The sequence below is a fragment of the Episyrphus balteatus genome, chromosome 2 (genome assembly GCF_945859705.1).
Source record: "Episyrphus balteatus chromosome 2, idEpiBalt1.1, whole genome shotgun sequence".
In the NCBI taxonomy this organism is placed as follows: domain Eukaryota; kingdom Metazoa; phylum Arthropoda; class Insecta; order Diptera; family Syrphidae; genus Episyrphus; species Episyrphus balteatus.
The window spans coordinates 52,169,327-52,191,938 of NC_079135.1; the positions used below are offsets into that span (position 1 = coordinate 52,169,327).

Consider the following 22,612-nt stretch of genomic DNA (forward strand, 5'->3'; position numbering starts at 1 on the left):
GGTGGTAAAACCATTGGTTGTATGTTTATTAGCAATTAACATGAAACAGATGGCCAAAGTGTACCTACACTGAACCAAATCCTTACGTAAATACAACGAAAAAATTCGTTGAGCCAACGAAAATTTAATTAATTTTCAGCCGGTGAAAAATTTAATTGGCTCAACGAAATGGCTTTCATACGTTAATGAAGAACTTCATCAATTAACGAAAACTGTCGTATTTAAACGAAATTTTTCATAAAAATTTTTGATAGAGAATTAATGAATTTTTACATCAATTTACGAAATTTTTCATCAATTAACGTAAAATTTAATCAAACTACGGTGCGCAAAATATGATATTTTTCGTTGGTTAATGAATTTTTTGATTAATTTATGTAAGAAACTTTCGTAAGCTAACGAATTTTTTCGTAAATTTTATGAATATTTTAATTTAATTACGAAAAAATATTCGTTAGCTAACGAAACTTTTCGTTGTATTAATTATTCTTTTGGTGGATTATACTTACTTTATTTTTGCAAACCTACGAATTTTTTCGTAAGCATATGCAATTTTTCGTCTATTTTTTTCCCCCGAATTTTGGAATACAAAACCTGAAATTCAAAAAAATGGAGCCGAGCGAAAATTTTAAACCGTAAAAAAACACATTTGTTATTTTGAATTTAAATTTTTAATAATGGGGGGATATTCTAAATTAAATAACAATAGATATTTTAAACCGTTCAAGTATACCTACAAATAATTTCTTCAGGGATTTGATGTCATTTCCTATGTCGATCAGGAATTTGTATGCTGGATGATCAGCTAGTCGTCCACCTTTGAGGCACGTGTATGTTTATGAAAGCTTCCTGTGGCCTGTGGATCTTTGATGGTGGTTAAGATAACTTTGGAATCTGAAAGAAAACAGAAAAACAAAAACCAAAAATAAGTTTGAATATTTTAAAAATATTTTTTTTTTTTATAAAATACAGGAAGCAATAATCGAATAGAACTTACTCTCTCTATCTCATCGTTCGTCCACTCTTCTTAACATAAGTTTGGAATTTGCTGGTGGTGGTGGTCGGACTTTGAACAGGTGAAGAAGGATATTTGTTTTCAAAGTTCTTTTTGTCTCCGGTGGGGACTCTCTTCAATAATTTTGGGAACGTTGACTTACACCTTTTAATATTTTTGAAAAATAAAAACAGAATCAAAATAATTGGGAGTTAGTTTAGTTTATCTTACCTATAAAACACACGAGTAAATGGCCCAAGTTCCAGTTAAAATGAAGTTTTTTAACTCCTCTTGTATTTGCAACTAATTTTCTTGTTGTTTGCACACAACAGTTTTTTTTAAATTCCGCGTTATGTCTTCGCACTTTGGGGTTAAATTTAAACTGTGACTTCGATTACCAGAGAAATGCACACAAGAGACGAAAGTACATACACCGCAGCGTGCTCTGTAATCTGTATACCTTTTTTCGTTGGTCTCTACATTTTTTTTTGGGTAAGGCAACGACTTATTTTCGTTAACTGATGTATTCTTTCATAAGCCGATGTAATATTTCATTAGTCTATGAAGAATTTTCATAAGACAATTATTTATTTCATAAACTGATGAAGATTTTCGTTAGTTAATATTGAATTTCATAAGTTAATGAATTTTTTCGTTACTTAATTAAAATTTTGATAAATTAAGAAAAAAATCCTTATTTTTATTCTTTAAAATGAGTATGAAAGTTTTCGTTAAGTGATGAATCTTTTCATTAAATTGGATTTTTTGGCAATAAAAAGGGAGAAAAAGTGTATGAAACGTTTTCATTAATTGATGAAGGTTTTTATATTACGAAAAATTACATATTTTCGTTGAGCCAACGAAAGTTTCGTTGGGCCAACGAAAATGTAGTGTATGAAACAATTTTCGTAATTTTACGAAATTTATTATTTTCAGTGTAAATATGTTTGAAAACATTTTTTATAGGTTTTTGATTGCCATGTGAGTATTATATTTAGTTGAAAATTTGAATATTTATGACTAACCTAAGTTGGCATGAATTTCTCTGTGGTGGTCTCAATGTTTTGTTTTATGTGATTTATTCGATTTCACTGATGTAAAACTTCAAATTTAGACAAAATTTATTTCCTTACTGAGTCGTGCGAGATGATATTCGATACCTACACAAAACTAGGTAAATTACAATGAAATGCAAATTTAACTAATCAATACCAATTAACCAGTTAAGGAATTTGTATGTTCGTATTTTTTTTATTTTTTGTTCTTGAATTAGTTTCGCTCATAATAATTGATTAGATCGAGAACACGTAAATGACAATATTCTATGTCTATTGAATATTTATATTATTTTATAGACAAAACAAACTTTTACAATTTTCTACATTTTTTTTTTTTTCATTTCCGTTCAAAAAAGTTTTTGCAAGTAATTTATCTTTGTTTGTTTTGCTGTTGTAGATATACAATAGAGAATATGGAAATTCATATTTTTAGCACGTGTACTTTTGAAAAAAAATAGAAAAATAAACAAATCCGAGTTATCTAATAAAAGCTGTATAGTCGATGATTGTCACTGAATATTAAGGAGCTGATTGGCATCTTTAATGAGTACTTTGATAGGAACCAATAGAGGGTGTTGAAATTAAATAGAATAAACTTTAATTTGTGCTTAAATGTCTTATAGAATATAGGAAGTACTTAATCGAATTTTACAGAAATTACCAAATTAACAATACTCAAATCAAACCATTTTTATTTATTATCTTGTTGAAACAGTTGTATCCAAAATATTTGATAACACATCTTTTTGCATGTATAGATACTAAATAAAAAATAAATAGACAAAAAAATAATTAATGATTACAAGAAAAGCTTGACTAGTTTAAATCTAAAATTTATACAAGATTGTCACATTCTATAAATTAAACTAAAAACACATAGTGCCGCTGATTTTTGTTTCCCATGGTATAACATTACAACATCGTGCTGAAATAAAATATCTCATAAATTCAAATCGCGTTAAACCACAAGAAATATAAAAAACCACATAACATATTTCACTTAATTAAAAATTATTTGCTTTGAGAAATGTCAGTCTTTGATTCCATTAGACCAAGATTCTATAATGGTTCGCACATAGTATACATTCGTGTACATATATGGGAAGCCAGTCTATAAAAATCATGACTCCAAAGTCATGTTGACTCTCTAATTGAAGCTGTTAAACTGCTAAATTAGAAAATTTAAATCGCACTTCATGAATATTAAATAAAGTTATATTATATACGCTGCCAATGCATTGATACATTTTATTGGGTGGACACACATGGTGGTTAGATTTTTATATTTATGAAGTAATTTTTGGAATTCAAATTAACAATAAACAATAATGATTAATGGATATTATGATTTTAATGGGCAATTTTTTAACAAAAATTGCAGTAAAATATTTGTATCATAATTTTTAAAGTCTACAAGTTTGGGAGATTTTTATGATTGCAAAATATAAGATTTTTTTTTTCTGAAAAAAAAAATGCAAAAGTTTCTGAAACAGAAGATCAAAACGTTTGAACAAAGTATTGGAAAGTATGTAAAATTCACAAAAATGTGACATTGCTTCATTAAAAATGCAAACATTTTGACAGGTTTCATGTAATTGTCCAATTAATGTCACTTATTCTGAGTTAGCTCAAAATCCCTATGACAATTGATTGTTAAATCAAACAAAACAAATCACTTTTTTCTACTTTAAGTGTAAAAATAAAATGAACTTACAAAACTGGAAAATAAATCTCTTCCCTATGTCGCATGAAACTGTTTTTCTTGAAATCTTTAAAATTATGAATGAAAATTTGAAATCTGCGTGTAAGGCTATACGCATTTCTATAATTTCTTCTTTCTCTAACTTTCAAAAATTGTGCATCACAATTGTATGAACGTACACATATTTTCTATGAATCCATAATGTACCCTTTAAAAAAACACATCCTATCTATAAGACAAATAAAAAAGAGAAATTATAATAATCGATGAAGTGCGCTAATAGCTGCAGACAGAGTGTTGTGTATTGTCAACGCGCAATGAACGTCGAATTCGTTGCATCCAGAAGGAGAATAATGTCGATTATGTCCTCGGCCTACACAAATCCATTTGTACACGTTTTTTCAATGATTTCACTCGTGGCGCTGGCTGAATGTTTTATATACAAACACATATCTATGTGAAGTTGATGCTGAAGTTGTTGCGATGGTGCACAAAAAACCTACGCGCTTTCGAAAGAATACGCCATTATCCATCGTTTTGTGGTTATTGTCGGGAGAAGTGATGTTACCCAGAGGATTATAGTGGCAGATGACGCAGTGTATCCTGCTTGTGCATTAAACAAATCGTGGTCGTCTGTCAGTAATTGCATGGTTAAATGAAAGAGCTTTAGTCCCTATATTCTGTGTGGAACTACAATAAGAAGAGTATTATTTTTCCCTTTTATCGAAGTATTCCATTGGAAGAAGTAGATTGTATAATAATGTGCGGGAGAATTGATACACGATCACGTGATATTTTGTTACAAAGTTCACAATTTTTAAAAAGAAAATATAGCATTCTATTGATATGAAACTTAAATGGAGAAAAAATCATGACCATAGACTTTAACAATCGATATTTTTTATATTCGAGTTTGTTGCTCAGCTCTTTTGTTTAAAATTACAATAGAAACTATTTTTTTTTAATACGTCTTTGAAGTTTTTTTTGTTTTAAATAGATTTATTAGAACTAGAATCTTATCCTTCAATAAGATTACAATGACTTTTTGTATATATTGACACAACACACGAGTTAATAAGGGTACAAGAAAAAAATAGAGCAATTATTATTGACTTCCATAAAAATGATTTATTTGCCAGACAGGCGTATGCCTTAGTGTTTATTTAAAACTCATTTATCTGTATGACACATGGCACACGAATGTGTGCGCAATCACGGTGGCAACACACGCTGTCATTTGAAAAAATGAAAAATGGAGCACCAAACAGGGAGCCCCAAAGCAATCTGATTTTTTTTTTGTTCTCCTTTTTTTTTAAATTGCAAGCGCGAATATTATCGCCTGGATACTTTTTTTTATACTTTATTGGTACACTGGAAGTAACATGACATTTAAATTATTTATGTGTGTCGATAACATGTTTTTATAATGTTAGTGGTGACATTTAATGCTAGTTCTACCAATAGGCTTAACAAATCAACGCGCTGAATGAACTTCAAATGTTTTTTTTTTTTATTTTATAGAGATCAAATGAACTTAATAATAAATTTTATACATTTGACAAGGAAAGTTACAATTGTAATTTAATTTTATAATTAATTTAAATTTTTAATTTATTGATGTTAATGAAAATTCATTTGTCATAGAATTTATTATGAATTATGATGTAAACGAACTATTTTAATACGAGGATGTAATTATGAATCCTTGTCAAAACACATTTCTTCTAGATAAATAATAATTCTTTTTCAATGATATTCTATAATGATTACAATTTTGGGAAAAAAAAAACAATCTTTTCTCGTTGGAGCTGCTGAACTGGGAAAACTCTTCGTCTGATAAATATTTCTTTTTTCATCGTTTTTCTTGTGGCGCACTTCAGTTAGTTTGTCGATTTTTTTTCTTACTTCTCTTCTTTCTTCCGTGATGGTAAAATTGAGTAAAGTTTATGAGGCACGTGACTGTTTACTACTTGAAGTCAAGAAGAGAAGAAATTTGACTCTACATCGTGAGCCTAATTGATAAAGTGTGTTTTATAGTGATTGGTTGGTGGCTTGATGGATTTTTTCAGTAGAAAATCTCTTGCATTATCTTTCGTGTTTTATATTGAAAACAGATGAATGTTGGGTTAAGAAATGACATTTTGTTGATACTATATACCTACTATAAATGTTGTGTTTTATCTGGTAACCTTTTAAGATGTAGAGGTATCCCGAAAAAGAAGCAAACATACAATTTTTCAGTTAAAATAAAAAAAAAAAAATAAAAAAAAAATAGTGGTTTTATTTATACAACAAATGAGTTGTGGTTAAAGTAACTTTTGAATTTTGTTGTTGTAATTTTTTTAATTTGAATTTAATTCTGTAACAAAAGACTTGAGACACGAATTGCTTTAATGGATCATTTAAGAAAAATAACACATTGGAGTGGGATAATGATAAATTTTTAACTTGATTTCAAATTAAAAGTGTTTTTATGTGTTGGAAATAAGACTGTTTGGAGGAATTTTTGTTCGTATTTGCATACATTGTATATACAGGGTGTTCCGAAATTCAACGTCGAAACAAAAATGGTAGATAGTGAAGATGCACCTTCATTATGATTACAGCTATCAGTGAAATAATAAAAAATCGTAGCCATGCATTTGTAGTTAGAGGCATTCGAAAAAATAGGTAAAAGTGTCACCCTGTGACGGTCTTTCATGTGCTGTGACTACAAATCTTAAGTTTTTTCCTTTGTTTTCTTTTGATATGGAACTTTGAATAACTCTACTAACAACTGCGTTCAAAAATTTAAACCAACCTGCTTCAATTTAAGAGAAAAAATTGCCCAACTAAGTTCTCAAAAATTTTACTTGATGGCGAATGCAATGGACTCTATAAGTGTATAGTGTAAAAAAAAAATGTAAAATGCAACAATAAAAAAATAAACTTTAAAAAAATGAACAAGACTTGTTTTCGAAAAATAGAGTCTTGTAAAATATTAAACATTCTAAACTCTTATGTACTTTGCGAAATGCTCGAAGTTTAGCTCAAAAATTAGGTCACGCAATTCTGTGCGTGTGTTTGTCTGTCTGTATCTTATTCGAGCTAAAACCTGCATCACTAAAGTGAATTACTTCAAACTTCGTAGGTAAGGGTTTTTGGTGATTTTCTAGGCAAAAAATTCAATGTTTTGCTAGGACTTAAATTAACGGTTCTTGTGGTATGACCAAAATGGAAAAAGTTATTTTTCTAAAAACGACTGTAACGATTTTGATATAAGATATACGTAATGAAATAAAGTGGTACTTTTGAATAAAAAGATATTTTATGGAATTTTATTATTATTAACGGTATTTCCCATAAAACGATTTTTTTTATGTCTAAATTTTTCGTAAACCACATGGCAAATTTCAATGAAAAATTTTGGACAATGTTAGAACTAAGAACTAAGAAAAAAAAATTATTTTATGATAAAAAAAAATTGTAAAACTATTAAAAAATAAAGTGCCCAAACGATTTTCAAAACTTTGTTTATTAAAATTCTTTATTATTAATGGCATAGGTTTAGGGTCAAATTTAAGGAGATGTTTTTGTAACTTCAAACCATTTTATATTATTATTAAGGTTTTTTTTAATTTATTTATTTAATTTTAAATTTAATAAAAAAAATTCCATTTCAAAGCAACTTTAAACAAAAGAGCAAGTACGTGTGACCCAGTCGTGCATTTTATTTGGAAAATGCGATCAAATCGCTAGTAGGCAAGTAAAAAAAATGATCCCGATATAACTCATTATTTTTCTACAATGGTGTAATTTTCTTTTGTGGTTGTTGCAGGAATAAGTAACACATTTTATTAAAATTTAATAAGGGGGGTCATTCCGTAATTTTGAAAACGATAATCGAATCGATGATAATCCTTTTACAGTTTGAGAATCTTTAAAGCTATTTTAAGTCAATTCTGATTCAATATTTCCTAAATAGTTTATATAAAAAAAAGTTTTCGTATCCTTAGAAGTCGTATTATTCTAGGTGATTTAGTAGTTGCCTCTCACTCGTGTGTCCGAGGTTCGATTCCCGAAATTGAGATTGTTTTTTTTTATTTTCTCAATAATCGTCAATAAATAAACGATAGCTAAATAGTTCTCGGTTTTGGAGAATTTATTCGTTTTTGGATGCAATATTTGATTTTTTTAAAGTTTTTATTAATTTATTCCAATCACCGATTAATTTGCAAACTCCACAAAAAAAATATTAATGATTATTTTCTACAAATAACCATAATGTTAGAGTAAATTATTTTAATATGTGTAACAAAACACTTTATGCATTTTCCAAAATTATATTCAATGTATGTAAGTTTTGACTTTTGGGTCATTAAAAAATTCATATTGATCCAGCTATAGCAAAATTCGACTTTTAAACGCATTAATTTTGGATAATTTTCAAAAATTATATAGGTACGATACGATTAAGAAGGCAACTTAGAGACAAATCAAATCCTTTGTCTCTTCCAACGCATATGTAAGTGTACATGACCATTTTGATAATAATTCTCACAGATTTTTTCAAAACTTTCGCCTATCCAAAGAAGCGTTCGTTTTAGTATTAGAAACTATTAATTTAAACAACGGTCGCCGTTCGACATACTATAATTTGTATTAAAAAACGAATAGTTTTTCGATACACATATTAAAATAATTTACTCTAACATTATGGTTATTTGTAGAAATTAATCATTAATATTTTTTTTGTTTGTGGAGTTTGCAAATTAATCGGTGATTGGAATAAATTAATAAACACTTTTAAAAAATCAAATATTATATGAGGCGCTCAGAACTAAAACGGCCTAACCCACATTTTCAAAAAAATCAAACTGAGTACACAGATCGAACCGCAATAAAACAATTTATAATATAAAAATACATTCCCATTAAATTATATTAAATAGAGTTAAAATTAGAGCCAAAAACTTTTGTCACTCTAGTGGACGCCAGTTTGGCCTCGGCGATAAAATTCCCTAAATCATTTATAACAAATGTAGTTTCGGAATAAAAAAAATATCAGACCTTAGCCCAAAAGTATAGCCAACACTCCTAACTAAAAAAAATTTCAAACTAAAAATTAAATAATATTTTTTTATAACTTTTACAAGCCAACAAAAAAGAAACCCTAAAAATATGATTTTTTTTAAACTCGTTTTTCTCAAAACGAAATTTTGTGGGTTAGGCCGTTTTGGCGCTGAGCGCCTCATATCTAAAAACGAATAAATTCTCCAAAAACGAGACCTATTTAGCTATCGTTTATTTATTGACGATTATTGAGAAAATAAAAAAAAAAAAAAAAAAACAATTACAATTTCGGGAATCGAACCTTAGACACCCGAGTAAAAGGCAACTACTAAATTACCTAGACTAATACGACTTCTAAGGATACGAAAACTTTTTTTTATATAAACTATTTATGAAATATTGAATCAGAATTGACTTAAAATAGCTTTAAAGATTCTCAAACTGTAAAACGATTATCATCGATTCGATTTTATCGTTTTCAAAATTACGGAATGACCCCCAAGTATAAAATTTTATTTATTAAAAAAACATTTTTACTCAGGAAGCTCTAAAGGCAGTTTCTTACTTTAGAAGAAGAGCAAATTGAATAATGTTTAACTTAACTCATTTGAAGTCTTTAGAGAGTGCTTACGTAATAAACATTTGTATGTGGATTTATCCACTACAGTAGCAAATATTCAAAAATATAGTAGGTAAACAAAATAAAACAATATTAAAACGGTTTCCATCAGAGAAAGTAAAGACCGATAACAGACTCCCTGGTTCTAAGACTGGAATGAAACCACTTAAGAAGATCATTATGGCTATGCAATAACTTATGCCCAGAGCATAGAGAATGTATTTTAGCAGAATTTTTAGCCACTGATAAGGGTTTATATTATACGGGGATCCAAAACCTTCTTACTGAAAATAAACTGGAGAGTCTCCTACGGAAGTTTTTATAATTATATTTCCTTTTTTTTTTTTTTTGTGACATATCTGGTGTATGTCCCAAGTCCTTAGCTCAATCCCAAGACAAATTCCAATTTCAATATTCAACCAATGCTTTCTTAGGTAATCCTAGTTTTATTAAACAAGCATCAAAACCAAAATAATCTCTTTTGAGCTCTTCTAAGTTTAATCTAGAAGCATCAAGGAAAATTTATTAAACTAATTTTATGAAGAACAAATCGACAGCCTATTTCAAGGTTCAACAGCTTCGGTTTGAGAGGTCAATATCGATTCGTCAGTAGCAAACTTTGCAACTGTAGGTTTGGTAAAAACAAAAAGTTTACTGTAAACTTGTAAAAAAAAAAAAACAAAAAATAATATAAAATGGCGGGCCTTAAGTACAAGTGTCCTGTCCAGATGCCTAGCTCCAAAATGTTTTCATATACCTTTGAGAAACAAATCATTTTTTAATATCGTCAACAAATATTAAATCATAACACTTTACATACACAAATTATTTTTCATACTGGTATTCTATGCTGTCAAAAAATAAATTTTCCCATTTTTTTCTCTTTTTTTCAAATCCGCGCAAGTAATAACTCACAAGTTGGAATTTCCTTAATGTCATTAATTTTTCTTTATGCATTCCAGTTTGTATGCCATATCAACGTGTTCGCACTTAAAGTGCGAAGACGACATAGAAGAAAAATGCCAACAGAAGGCGATGAAGTCAACTTGGACTGCGCACAAGGCAAGACCACCATCCAATAAACCCAAAAGCGCGTGGTCAAAAGATGTTGAAACATTTAACCGGAGTATGGCATGCTATGGCCGGCGCAGGTTGTATAGCACACACAAAGCAAAACAGTGAAAATATTCTACTTTTGCGTTCATTCATGCTATACAATACGAACTCGCAAACACCAAGAATACCATGACGAACCTTTAATGATACCACACGCGGACCAAGGCTCATGCGGTTGGGCCCACAGGGATACCTATATTCTTGCACTGAAAATGTTGATGATCATAATCACAAAGGATTTTGTGTTGTGTTGAATCAACAAACGGTAACACGCGAATGGTTCATTCATAAAAATACTTTTACACCATTGGCCTTCCATAACTTAGGCGAAGAACGCGCGTGCATCATCATCAGTATAAGAACACCGAGTTTAAGTACCACACAATCTGTTGGCTATGGAACTTGCTACCTCGATCTCACTTTTTTCCTGTTTGCTCTTCATTGTTATTATTTTTTGTCGTTTTTCTCAAGCCCAAGCACGTTGTGCGATAGAACCGTAAAGTTAGTTCTTATTTATGGATGGAAAAAAGATCGGTGTTGCCTTTTTCCCGCCAACAATATGCTATGCCATCAAACGAAGAGGAAAACACTTAACAAGATGAATGCTGGTGATATACTTTGGACTTTTTCCTACGTGAGTATGTTTCTGGATGGTAATTAAATTTAGTGATGTGCGCACGTTCCACATGCTGATGGTTATTGCCATCTTTCTGACAAAAAAAAGTTCAGAAAAAAAAAAAAATAAAATAGCACACTACGGTCTTTTAGAGATTAGTTTTAACCCATCTGAAGATAAGAGGTGGTATATCTCATTCAACAGGTGGAATGTTGAAGAAATACCTTTTCACCAGAAGAAAGAAAAAAATAAATAAATTTCAAAAAAAAGCTTAAATGGAATATATTGCGATGCTAGATGTTGGTGTTTGGATCGCTTGTCTCGCCTCCAAACCGCAGAGTGGAGATACCAATCTATCACTGAATTTTCGTTCGAGAGTTTGTCTGTTCACTAGAATTTGATCAATTCCCATTCGATCTGATATGTCACACAGCTGGAAGCTTACGAGCATACCGATGTTAAGTGACACGTCACATAACTATTTCCAATGCTGGCAATCAAGGGTGGAGTTGATATGGGACCGTTTGAGGCCAGAAACCAGGCTTTAAGGTGAAAAAATATTTATTTGATACTTCCTATAAAATGCAAAAGAAATTGCAAAACAGTGAAATTTTAAGCATTGACGCTTTTGAAGGCCGACTTTATCTCAGGACATCTAACAACACTTGTTGAACTGAGCAAAGAATAGGTATTAGTTGTTAGGATATTTTTGGTAATAATAAAGACAGATGATTTAAAAAAGCCAATAGCGACTTCTTCATAAATTCTTCAATCTACTTTCGATAATAGAAATTCTTTTAACATTTCCAATTTCGTTGGGCGCCATTTCTATAAGATAACGACGCCCCTGATTCTTACCCACACACACACATTTAAACACACGCAAACATTGACAATATCAGATAGAAAACTTAAAGCGACTTATATTCATGGAACATAAAAGGTTAAATTCCAATTCGGTTCGGGTTCACATATCTCAATCAGTTCGTGTTCTGTGACACTGAAATGACACGAAGAAATACTATCCGATTTAAGAAACTCAATATTCGTTTGCTTGTACTCTCCATACTGCTAGCTGCTGGCTGCTGCTATTACAGCTATACAACGATTGCAACCAACGATTGATCGGGCGGTGGCGGCATAAATTTAAGTTTAGAAACCCAAGAGTATGTGTTGTATATATAGTATATATTCATTCGGACAACAGGTGTCATGCTGCGAACGGCACACCGTCAGTATTGGAATTAAGGATATGTATATACACATTTCTAGCTTTGCATTTTGTTGCAACATTTTATGCCCGGCCACTGCAGATTTCGCAATGTTTCTATATAACAGTTTGTTCTTGTGCGAGAGGTTAACTTAATTGGACAACATAATTACACCGAAAGTTCGATACTTTTGAGGTTGTTCTGTTTGGGTTGTTATATTGATGGAGCATTGGCTTTGGTTTTCGGATGGAAGAGCGTTGGAAAATTAGGATACCATGACATTCATGGTTCGGAATGTACATCTAAAACATGTTTCATAAGGGTGAAACATCGTTTTTGTTTTCATTAAAAAAAACACCATAAAAACAATGATATTCTTATAGACACTTTAGATTCTTGTTTCTAATCTCAAAAGTAACATAATTGTTGAATTTCAATAGGGTACCACTAGTTTTACTCTAGTATTACCTACACACTTTTACAAATATACCCATATTTTCTCTAAACCTAAAAAAAAACACCCTTTCACATCAAAAAAAATTTATAGTTTTACTTTATTCGTAATTCCCATGGGAAAGAGAACATTTTTAATAAATTTCGTAAGGGTAACTTTTATACCATTAATTTAGTGGGGCTTATCGCGGATTTTCCTTACTTAACAAAAAAAAAACACCCGTTTACCAAAAATATTTTTAAAAACTTTATGAATCCTTTGCCGCTGCTTTATATAAAACCTTCATCCCGAATTTCATCAGTGTAGCATGTTTTTCACATGGGTTTCGGTTATATTTTACCTGTTGAAGTCAACAAACAAACACCTTGTTTTTAATCGGCTATAACTTTTTTTAGAGGAATTGTATTTTATTTATTTTTATGTCATTATTCAGCATAAAAAAATACCTTAAAAACATGTGTCATATGATGATGTTCCACAAACAATAATTGTTTTAATTAAATTTAAAAATTTAAAAATTATTTTATTCACTATATTTTTGACCTTCACCATCTCCCTCTTGTCCTCGAAAAAACACCCTTCCACCCAACTATTTTTTATAGACCTTTTTATCCTTGGTTATTATCCCAAAAGCAAAATTTTTAACAAGTTTCATGAGTGTAACAATCTTTTTTTTTTAATGCCTATTTTACCTGTACTAAAAGAACACATAAAAATACTTAAATAAGCCTTTTCCCAAACTAACACAAAATTAAAATAAAGCAAAATAAAATTAAAATGAAATGTTTCCCTTCAAACCTTGCTCTCAAGGTGAAAACTCAAAAGAAATGTAAAAAACCATTTCTTTTAAATCTAGTATGCTGTTTAAGGTAAACGAAAATATTTCTAACTCTCCAAGTCGAAAGCGAAAATGCTAACAAAATAACAACACTAAAATATAATTGAGAATTCTGTCAAAGTAAAAAAAAAAACAAAAATTTTTTAGTCCAAAAATCATTTTTATTGAGTCTTCTGAGAACTTATGCAAACTTTTTTGTAAACACTCAAAATAATCCAAGCAAACAATGTTTGTTGTAGCCTACTAAAAAATAACAATTTTCACGTCATAAACCAGGGAACTCACTTACATACATCGAGCAACGAGGCCGACACGCACTAGCGTTGTAAAAAAATTTTAATGCATTTGTTTTCTATTACAAATAAAAAAATATTTATTGCAAAAATAAAAAAAAATTTATAAAAAATTTATATTTTATTCAAAGTTATATAATTAACTAGTTTTTTATTTGTTTACCACAGTACTTTTTCTTAAATCGGGAGCACGTGTTTTGAATATCGATGCAAGTTGAAGAATGAACACACAACTAGTTTATTATATAACATTTTAAATATAAAACATTTTAATATAAAATGTATGTTTTTTAATTTTTTGGCATTAAACGTGTTAAAAGCGATTTTTAAAAAATCTGAAAAAATGATTTTCTTTACCAAGCTAAATCTCTAAAAATATAACAATTAAAAATCGGAAAAATGTTCACATGATAGCTACACTTATAAAGTTTGAGTCTGTGAAGTTTTAAATTTTTTGAACAAATGGTTTGGCTGGAATATAAAATTGATCGAACTAGGTCGAAAAAACCCCATGTTATTCCCATAAGAAACTTCAACCGTTTGGCGGCACGGGTTAGAATGAAGTTAGAGACTTGAAACTTAGTTAATATTATTTTTAGTTTATTTTCAACCATATAAGATCCTAGGAGCATACAAATTCTAATTATTTTAACATAATGAGCACCCTATTGTGCACCTTGCAATTCACATCATGATATGCCATATTTTCTAGTTACGGAAAAGTAGCATAGATCCCGCAGTTTTGGTCAAATTCAACAAAACAATACAACAATGTGTGCCTAAATAAATATTCTTTCAGAATATGACCTAACTTTATTTTTTTATTTGTTTTATTTTGCAAAAAAAAAAATTGGGTAAATTTGAAAAAATTGAGAAAAAAATCACTTTTTCAAGATTTATGGGATAAAAACCTACACTTAATTTGTTTAAACAATAGACTTATGTACATCATTCAAAAGGTCTGGAAATTTTCTTTCCAAAAACATATAACATATTGAAAATTGTTAAAAAAATGACTGAGATATTGATAGATTACATCGTTAAGTCTGTAAAAATGGTTTTTTGTAAATAAAAACAAAATGGAGGGTTCCAAAAATATAACAAAAATATTTTTATGCACTATTCGACCATACGAACAGCCTACATCAGGCATGTCAAACTTGCGGCCCGCGGGCCGCATGCGGCCCACAACGCTTAACTCTGCGGCCCAGTCCACATTTTTAATAATTTCGAGTTTAAGTTTATAATTTACAGTACTTTGCCATATTATTAGGCCTAAGCGAAAAAATTGCAATTTTTTGTTTCATGTTGCTCAATTTTTAAAGTTTTTGTTGAGATATCCAACATTTTTTTTGTCTCATTTAATTTTAAATTTTGATAAAAAAATAACGTACAGCCCTAAAAGACGTTTTCTAAGGATTTCATGATCAGAGAGTTTCCAGATTGGTCCAATACTTTAATTTTTGTTAGGAAGAATAACGTGACATTCTTAATTTTATGGCAAGAACCCCATTATGCACAAATATAGCATCTTTGAGACTCAAGCATATTCCGAAATCGTAGAATCAAAACGAAAATGTCTTTAAAAGCTTAATCCCTTTTACACGTTATTATTTATAAGTTTTTGGTGAACGTTATTATTTATCGAAATTTATGAATTCTTTTACTTTTTTTAAGTTAATCCGTATCTATCCTTATCGGTCGTATCAAAAATAATCCACAAAAAAATATAAACTTTCATACTGAATATGAAAAAGGCTTGCAGATTTATGTCTTTGAAAGACAAGTTCTCTTGATTTTCTTCGCTTTTTTCCTGTTAAATGTACCTGTCGATGCGAGTTTTTATTTAAGTCATTAAGACGAATGAGTTACCTATAAGATCCAGCCTAACTAATCTTGGTCTTAGAAAAAACATGGTAAATGGAATACATTAATGTAATCATTTTTCCCGTTTTTTTTTTAATAATTTGTTTTATAAAAATTTTAGTTCTACTTTTTTCTTTTTTTTGCCCATAAAAATTTTGTTCTCGCTGTTTTTGCCCTTCGTTACCATTGAGTTTGACATGCCTGGCCTACACTATGTAATTTCTCGAGTGTATTTTTTTTTTTTTTTATTTTGTAGCACAGTGTATTTTTACAACTCTGCAAAGAACTTATCAACGAAAATGACTGATATGTTAGCCCATGTCTGTATGTGTTGACGAATTATGACAAGAAAAGAAATATTATAAATCAGGCTAAAATTGACATAAACCACCTATACCCAGAATACCAATAAGATGCAACTGATTTGAGTACCGTTCAAATGGATAGTCTTTGTGGTTGTAAATGAAGGATATTTAGCTAAATTATTTCCTTCAAAGCAAGGTTCTCGATCAAGCAACATGAATTGCAACATGATAGATCTTAAAATGTAATTACAGAGGATTGATCACATCTCAGATCAAAGAGAACGCTCCATCACAGACAAAAATCATAAAGCTGAATCGCTTCCCTGTGATGGTACGAAAACTACAAGTTAGTTGACAATTGTACGCAGAACAGTTGTTGTAAGTTGCTAAAATATAAAACTAGACCTAGAGGGAGATTATAGCAGTTTCTGACTTCACTTATGAGTGATGAATCCTGATGGTTATAGATCTTTAACATTCAAAAACTAGAATCATTCCTCAAAAAATGTATGATAAAATCATTTTTACAACAATTATTTTCACACAGTAGGACAAAAAACAAATGCACTTGAGTGATGGTGTCACACAACGAGATGGCACTTTGTGCGAGCGTATTTTTTATACGGCTAACATTAAACTCTACCCGGTATAAAAGACCATCTAAGGACTGTGGTGCGCGTAGTAAGTGAATACACATTATTTGTTAGTTCTTTTTCACAAGCGCATTCGGTTGGGGTACAATATTCTAGGCGGAAAAATGCACATTGTGGTACTCATGTCAGATATTGTGGTAATTCATTCATCATTGTCCCACGGTATACGCGAGCATGCGTGCAGAGTTTTGATTTTATCTTTACGTTATATTTCCTTTTGCGCTGCAATATTGTAAACGGTTCTATGTTGGAATAAAGAAGGAGTTGGTAGTATTTGTACGTTCTTTTTTGATTGATTGGAACTTTTATTTTTTATTCATAACATCGAAATTCTTGGTTCAAAAATGTCACAAAAAAGGAAACGTGGCCAGATAAAATGTTTGGGGATGTGCTACTTTCTGAATGAAAGTATCCACGTATCTACTATAATCATTCAATTTCATGCGTGTCTTCTATTAATAAATACAAAAATTGTGACAGAGATATAAATCTTAAAAGTAGCTATTAGTAGAGTAACTAAAGCAAATTATTAGGGAACCCGGCCGAACAGCTCTGATTTTGACGATTTTTTTTTTCAAACATAGGTAATTAAAAATACTTTAAAGTCTATGGATTAAAAATTGCCGGTGTTGCCGTATTGTTTTTTAAAAATTAAAATTAATTTTTTTTTAACAAAACCATTTTTTTGCTTAAATTTCATAAAACAAATGATAGCAAAAGATTCTCTAGGTAATTTAAGGAAAATATATGAAAGGCAGTAAGGGACAATCTTCCATCGTTTAAGCGATAAATGCAATTTTCTAACATTCTGACCTCAAACACAAAAAAAATATTTTGAAAACAACGGCAACACCTACAATATTTTAAAATACATTTTTAAAAAGCCAGAAGCTCATTCTTATCTCTTAAATTTAAATCCACTAAATTTAATCAAGACTTTTTGAAAAAATGGTCCTCAAACTCAGAATTAAAAAAAAAATGTTATTAGAAAAATTTAAAATGACTTTTTTCCAAACTTTTTCTAATAAAATATGAATTTATTTAAAAAAAATTTTTGGGCATAAATATTATCAGTTGAATTTCGAAGCAAAAAAGGTAAAATATATCACACTTTTGAAAAAAAAAATGAAAAATTACTTCAATTTCAATGGTTTTTATTTATTAAAACTGAATTTTTGCATTGAAATAATTAATTTTCTCAAAGACTGTGGTAAATAGGAACTTTAAATTTTTGCTATTTAACTTTCAACAGTAAGGGTTATTAAATGAATAAAAAATAATTTTATGTTTACATGTTGAACTTTAAAAAAAAAAAATAAGTTACATTTTTTTTCAAAACTTTTATTAAAAAAAGTTCTTCGAAAATGAAATACTTTTTAGTTTTTTTCATAAACCGTAATAGATATTGGCATTTCCTTTTATAATTTGAAATCATAATAAATGCGGCCAAAAACATTTGAAAATAAATGCATTTTATATTACGACCAAGTTTAAAAAACGACATGTTAAAATTTTTTCAATAATTTCTTTTTTCAAAAATCTGAGTTCAATTACCATTCTTTCAAAAGCCGTTCATTCAATTAACTTAATTTTAATTTTACATATATGACTAAGCTTCTAGCTTTTAAAAAATGTATATTTGAATATTGTAGGTGTTGCCGTTGTGTTCAAATATTTTTTTTTGTGTTTGAAGTCAATTAATAAGAAAATTGCATCTATCGCTTGAACTATGGAAGATTGTCCCTCACTCCCATATATTTTTTTTCCTTGAATTTCCTAGACAATCTTTTGGCATCAATTAATTTATGAAATTTAAGAAAAATTTTTGAAAAAAATTTGTTTTTGTTCACAAAAATCTTCAATTAAATTTAAAAAATCAAAACGGCAACACCGGCAATTTTTAATCTATAGACTTTAAAGTATTTTTAATTACCGACGTTTGAAAAAAAAGATCATCAAAATCTAAGCTGTTCGGCCGGGTTCCCTAATATTGTCAATTTTTGAGCTTTAGTTACTACACTATTATGTATTTTAATGTAACAACATTTTAATGTCAAATCTTAAGGCTATGTAAAAATCAGATTCAGGGAGAACAGTTATAGAAAATTATGATAAAATATTAAATTTGCAAAACAACACAACACAAGTAAAAATTAAGTATACATTAATTTAAAATGTCCATTTACTTATTTTAAAGTGACCATTTTCATTTTGACAAAAGTGCACAGAATTACTCAAATAAGTTATATTGAATAAACAAAAATATATATTAGAAGTTATCGACGCGAAACCCTTAAAAATATAATATTTATCTCACAGAAGCAGTAAAAACAACACCTGTATCAAATTATTATTTAGTTTATGACCAAACCACAACCATTTGGCGACACTTTTCAAAAAAAACTCAACAAAAATCCATACGATATGCTAATACCTTACACATTATCTGTCAAATAAAGCGTAACACTGAATCACACAATGAGTCCTTTGATTTTATTAACTCTATTGCGGCATCGTCTCATATGGTGCACCCAGCGGAGCTTATATAGCAAAACTTTATTGCGGGAGCAATCATATAGACCAAGGCTCATCTACATATGCGTCTAGCTGGGTACCAGCCAACATATGAGACCACCGATGTTGATTGTCATAAAAATCCAACAAATATAAACAAGGTGATGGGAATATTGTAGAATTTGAATAGAAATAACATTTACTCTTGATGAAACATTTGATCATTGACTATCATTTATTCAAGCTGATATGGATACTATGAATTGAGAATTAATACCGGATGCATTAAGTTAGTGTTTTTATGCCAACAAAAAGACCGACATATTTAGACCTTTCTACAAGTTATTTTGTGAACTTTCATGAGTAGAGATTATATTAGTCCAGATTATTTGCAACTCAGTATACTTACTTACCTATTTTTTGATAGTATTAAAAAAAAAACTTAATTGAAGGCTAAATTAGAAAATCAATATTTAATGAAGGTACTACATCAATTTTATAATTGCTTTTCAGTCTTTATGGTCTACTGACTTATTTTCGTCTTACTAAAAAATTTATATTTTTATAACAAAACAAAATGAAAAAGGAAGTTTAGTTTTAGTTTTCGGTAAGCAAAACTTTAAAATCATTCATTTGTGGACATTGTTTTGCTTACCATATACAAAAATTGCTCATAGACTTTGATATCACTAAAAATCATAACAATTAAATAAAATACATTATTTGAAACATTTGTGTTCATTGAGTTGAGTTTCAATTAAAATACAAGAAAACAAGTTTTTTTTCTTGCTAAGAGACCGACACAGAACTTGAAACATTTGAAATATTTGGTTAGCAGTATGATGCGTCAAGAGATTACCAAAATGCACAAAATTATTTTTTTCTCTCCCTCCATTAATAAGAACTTCATTTCACAAAACAATCTTCCTTTTTAGCAGACTGTTGAAGAAATTAAAAAAAAAAAGGAGACAAAAATGAATAATTTCGCTAATAAGCAGGTGATTAATAATGCACACACTGTTTTTGTTTTAAAGAAATGCAAACGTAAAACAAAACAAAAATATAACCAGCGCAAGCTTTGAACTTCCTTTGAATTTCAAAAATTCTAAATGAGTTATGACTCAAGTTATCAATATTCGGGGTTTTGTTAAATTATGATCATAAATAAAAACCTGTTGACAAATTGCATGATATTTGTTAGAATTTGATGAAAAAAAAACATATACCTATAAAAAATTATTTTAAATCATTGTCTTAAATTTTAATTTGAATTTTTTGTGATCATATGGCAAAAATATGAACTTGATTGAGAATAAGGAATGAAAATTAAATTGACGGATTCGATGTTAATGTAAATAATTCTACAAACAAAAACACATTCTCAAAAAAATAAATGTAAATTCTTATAACAGGAGGTGTAAAAATGAAAAAAAAAACAAATTAAAAATCATGAACATGTTACAAAATTCATTCACCACTAATCCTTATGTACTCAATAACAAATCAAGAAATAAAAAAAAAAATAAACAACTGTACATTTTGAAGGAAAAATAATTGTGCCCATGTTATTGCCTTTAAATATGTGACAAAAGACACAAAGACACTTAAGCCATTCTCAAATAGTGTTAATTTTGACTTACATCGTAGTGGTTAGATCTCATAAGATCGATTGAAAAGAAAAACTACGAACAAAACGAAAGAGTTGAGTGCAAAACCCGATTTTGGCCATGGACACTTTCCGACCACTAATAGTGTACGTACGTTACATATAACCCAGCAGTAGCAGTTTGGGCATTGCGTTTGGTCGATTTTTCCTCTTGATTATCAATCCAAGTCCTGCTGGTCATTAATTTTCCTTACACTTTAAGATACAAATTGATTTTTTGCACATAAAGTTATGGAGTGTGAGAAGAATGGAGCCCCACTTTTGTAGAGCACGCGCCAAAACAATTTTTAACCAGTCATCGCTGCTGCTGCCACCGCCGCCGCCGTATAAGCCAGTTGCGGTGGCTGTTACTCCTGTTTGTTTGGTACTACGTGACGTTATTGACACGTTAGCGTTTTGATAATTTGTCAATGAGTGCTGGAGCACATTTATAAAGTACACAAATTCAGAGACCCAACATTGCCGCTTGAATGATTTAACTATTTTTTATTTTCACAAGTTTATTAACAAAATTGGGGCAATTTCTTATTCGATTATATTCGAAGTGATTGAAATTGTGTTTAAAAAATACCCGCTGGGAGTAACTTATAATTTTCTTATAATTTTGTGAACATAATTATTATACACAAAGCTCGAATTACAGTTCAGTGATGTGGAAGAAATCTTGTGTTCCCATGATTATCGATGGATAATCGTAGAGTCAGGCAATTTAAAAAAAAAATTCCCCCGTTGCAAAGGTTACACAAAGAAAGAGACGATTTTATTTGGTCTCAGTAATCACATCGCTTTCCATATAAAAAAATCGACAGAAAAAAAAAAACAAATAATACAATTGACAGCGTATTTAAGTCCACTTTATCCAACTGTCAGTCTGTCTTGGGTTGGCATTTTCATTTTCACTTATAAACATTAAGCATACCATTGATTGACAAACTTTAAATAAACTTTATTAACTTTAAATGTGTCTGCCTACCTGCCAGAGCCAGCCTGCTGGCCTGCCTACCGCATGGAGCGAATATCTGAAGTAATTGAGACAATATTTGTCATAGCTTCCATCGTACAACACTGCATGAGATGGGATTTCTTGGTCTCTTGCTCGTAAGTTATATGGACTGACTCTTTGTCAACTCTGGGACGCGCTACACTAATCAACAGAGATGTTGAGTGGTTTTTACTTCTTTTGCTTTTGTTGCTTGGCAGAGAGACTGGCTTAAGCTCCCTGTATTTTGTGTTATAGTATGTCCGTCGGGAAAATAATGTCTATTGGCATTTATAGTATGTTGAGGGTAAATAACTACCTGATTTGTAAGTGCATACCGCATTTTCCATATTGGGCACATCTCTTTCTATTTTTTTTTCATCTTGTAATTTTTTTTTTTATTTTGATTTTTATTTTTCAATAAGCGCAATTCAATTTTAGTTGGTTTAATGGCTTCTGACGTAGAGTGATGTGACACACACGTTACGGTCTAGTGACATAAGAGGCTAGGTTGAATGTTGAGAAAGTGACTTTTGTGATAGAAATTAAGATTTTTCATTGAGTTTCTTTTATGTGTATACAAAAAACTCATGCACAAAGTTAATCTATTCAAAAATATTAAATAGTTAAGAGTAAAGTTTTACTTTGTCGGGTCTTAAAATGTCAATTAATAAAA

At 29.8% G+C, this 22,612-nt stretch overlaps 1 protein-coding gene and 1 long non-coding RNA gene across 5 annotated transcripts in view; one reads left to right on the top strand and one right to left on the bottom strand.

Moving 5' to 3' along the window:
• LOC129912177 (dendritic arbor reduction protein 1-like) overlaps positions 1-22,612 on the bottom strand; it is a 185,485-nt gene that overhangs the window by 19,401 nt on the left and 143,472 nt on the right. Inside the window, exon 6 of one of the 4 annotated variants that reach the window (XM_055990323.1) lies at positions 2,558-2,813. The exons of 1 other annotated variant lie outside the window; for it this stretch is intronic. In XM_055990323.1, coding sequence (XP_055846298.1) covers positions 2,728-2,813 — 86 coding nt within the window. In that variant the 3' untranslated portion in view covers positions 2,558-2,727. Of the gene's footprint in view, positions 1-2,557; positions 2,814-2,903; positions 2,978-5,479; positions 5,944-22,612 lie in introns of those variants that run through there. 2 more of the 4 variants (XM_055990324.1, XM_055990322.1) reach the window with 2 other exon arrangements.
• LOC129912180 (uncharacterized) lies at positions 10,180-11,882 on the top strand. Its single transcript, XR_008771763.1, has 3 exons — positions 10,180-10,328; positions 10,388-10,806; positions 10,868-11,882. It is a non-coding gene; the product is annotated as an uncharacterized LOC129912180 (long non-coding RNA).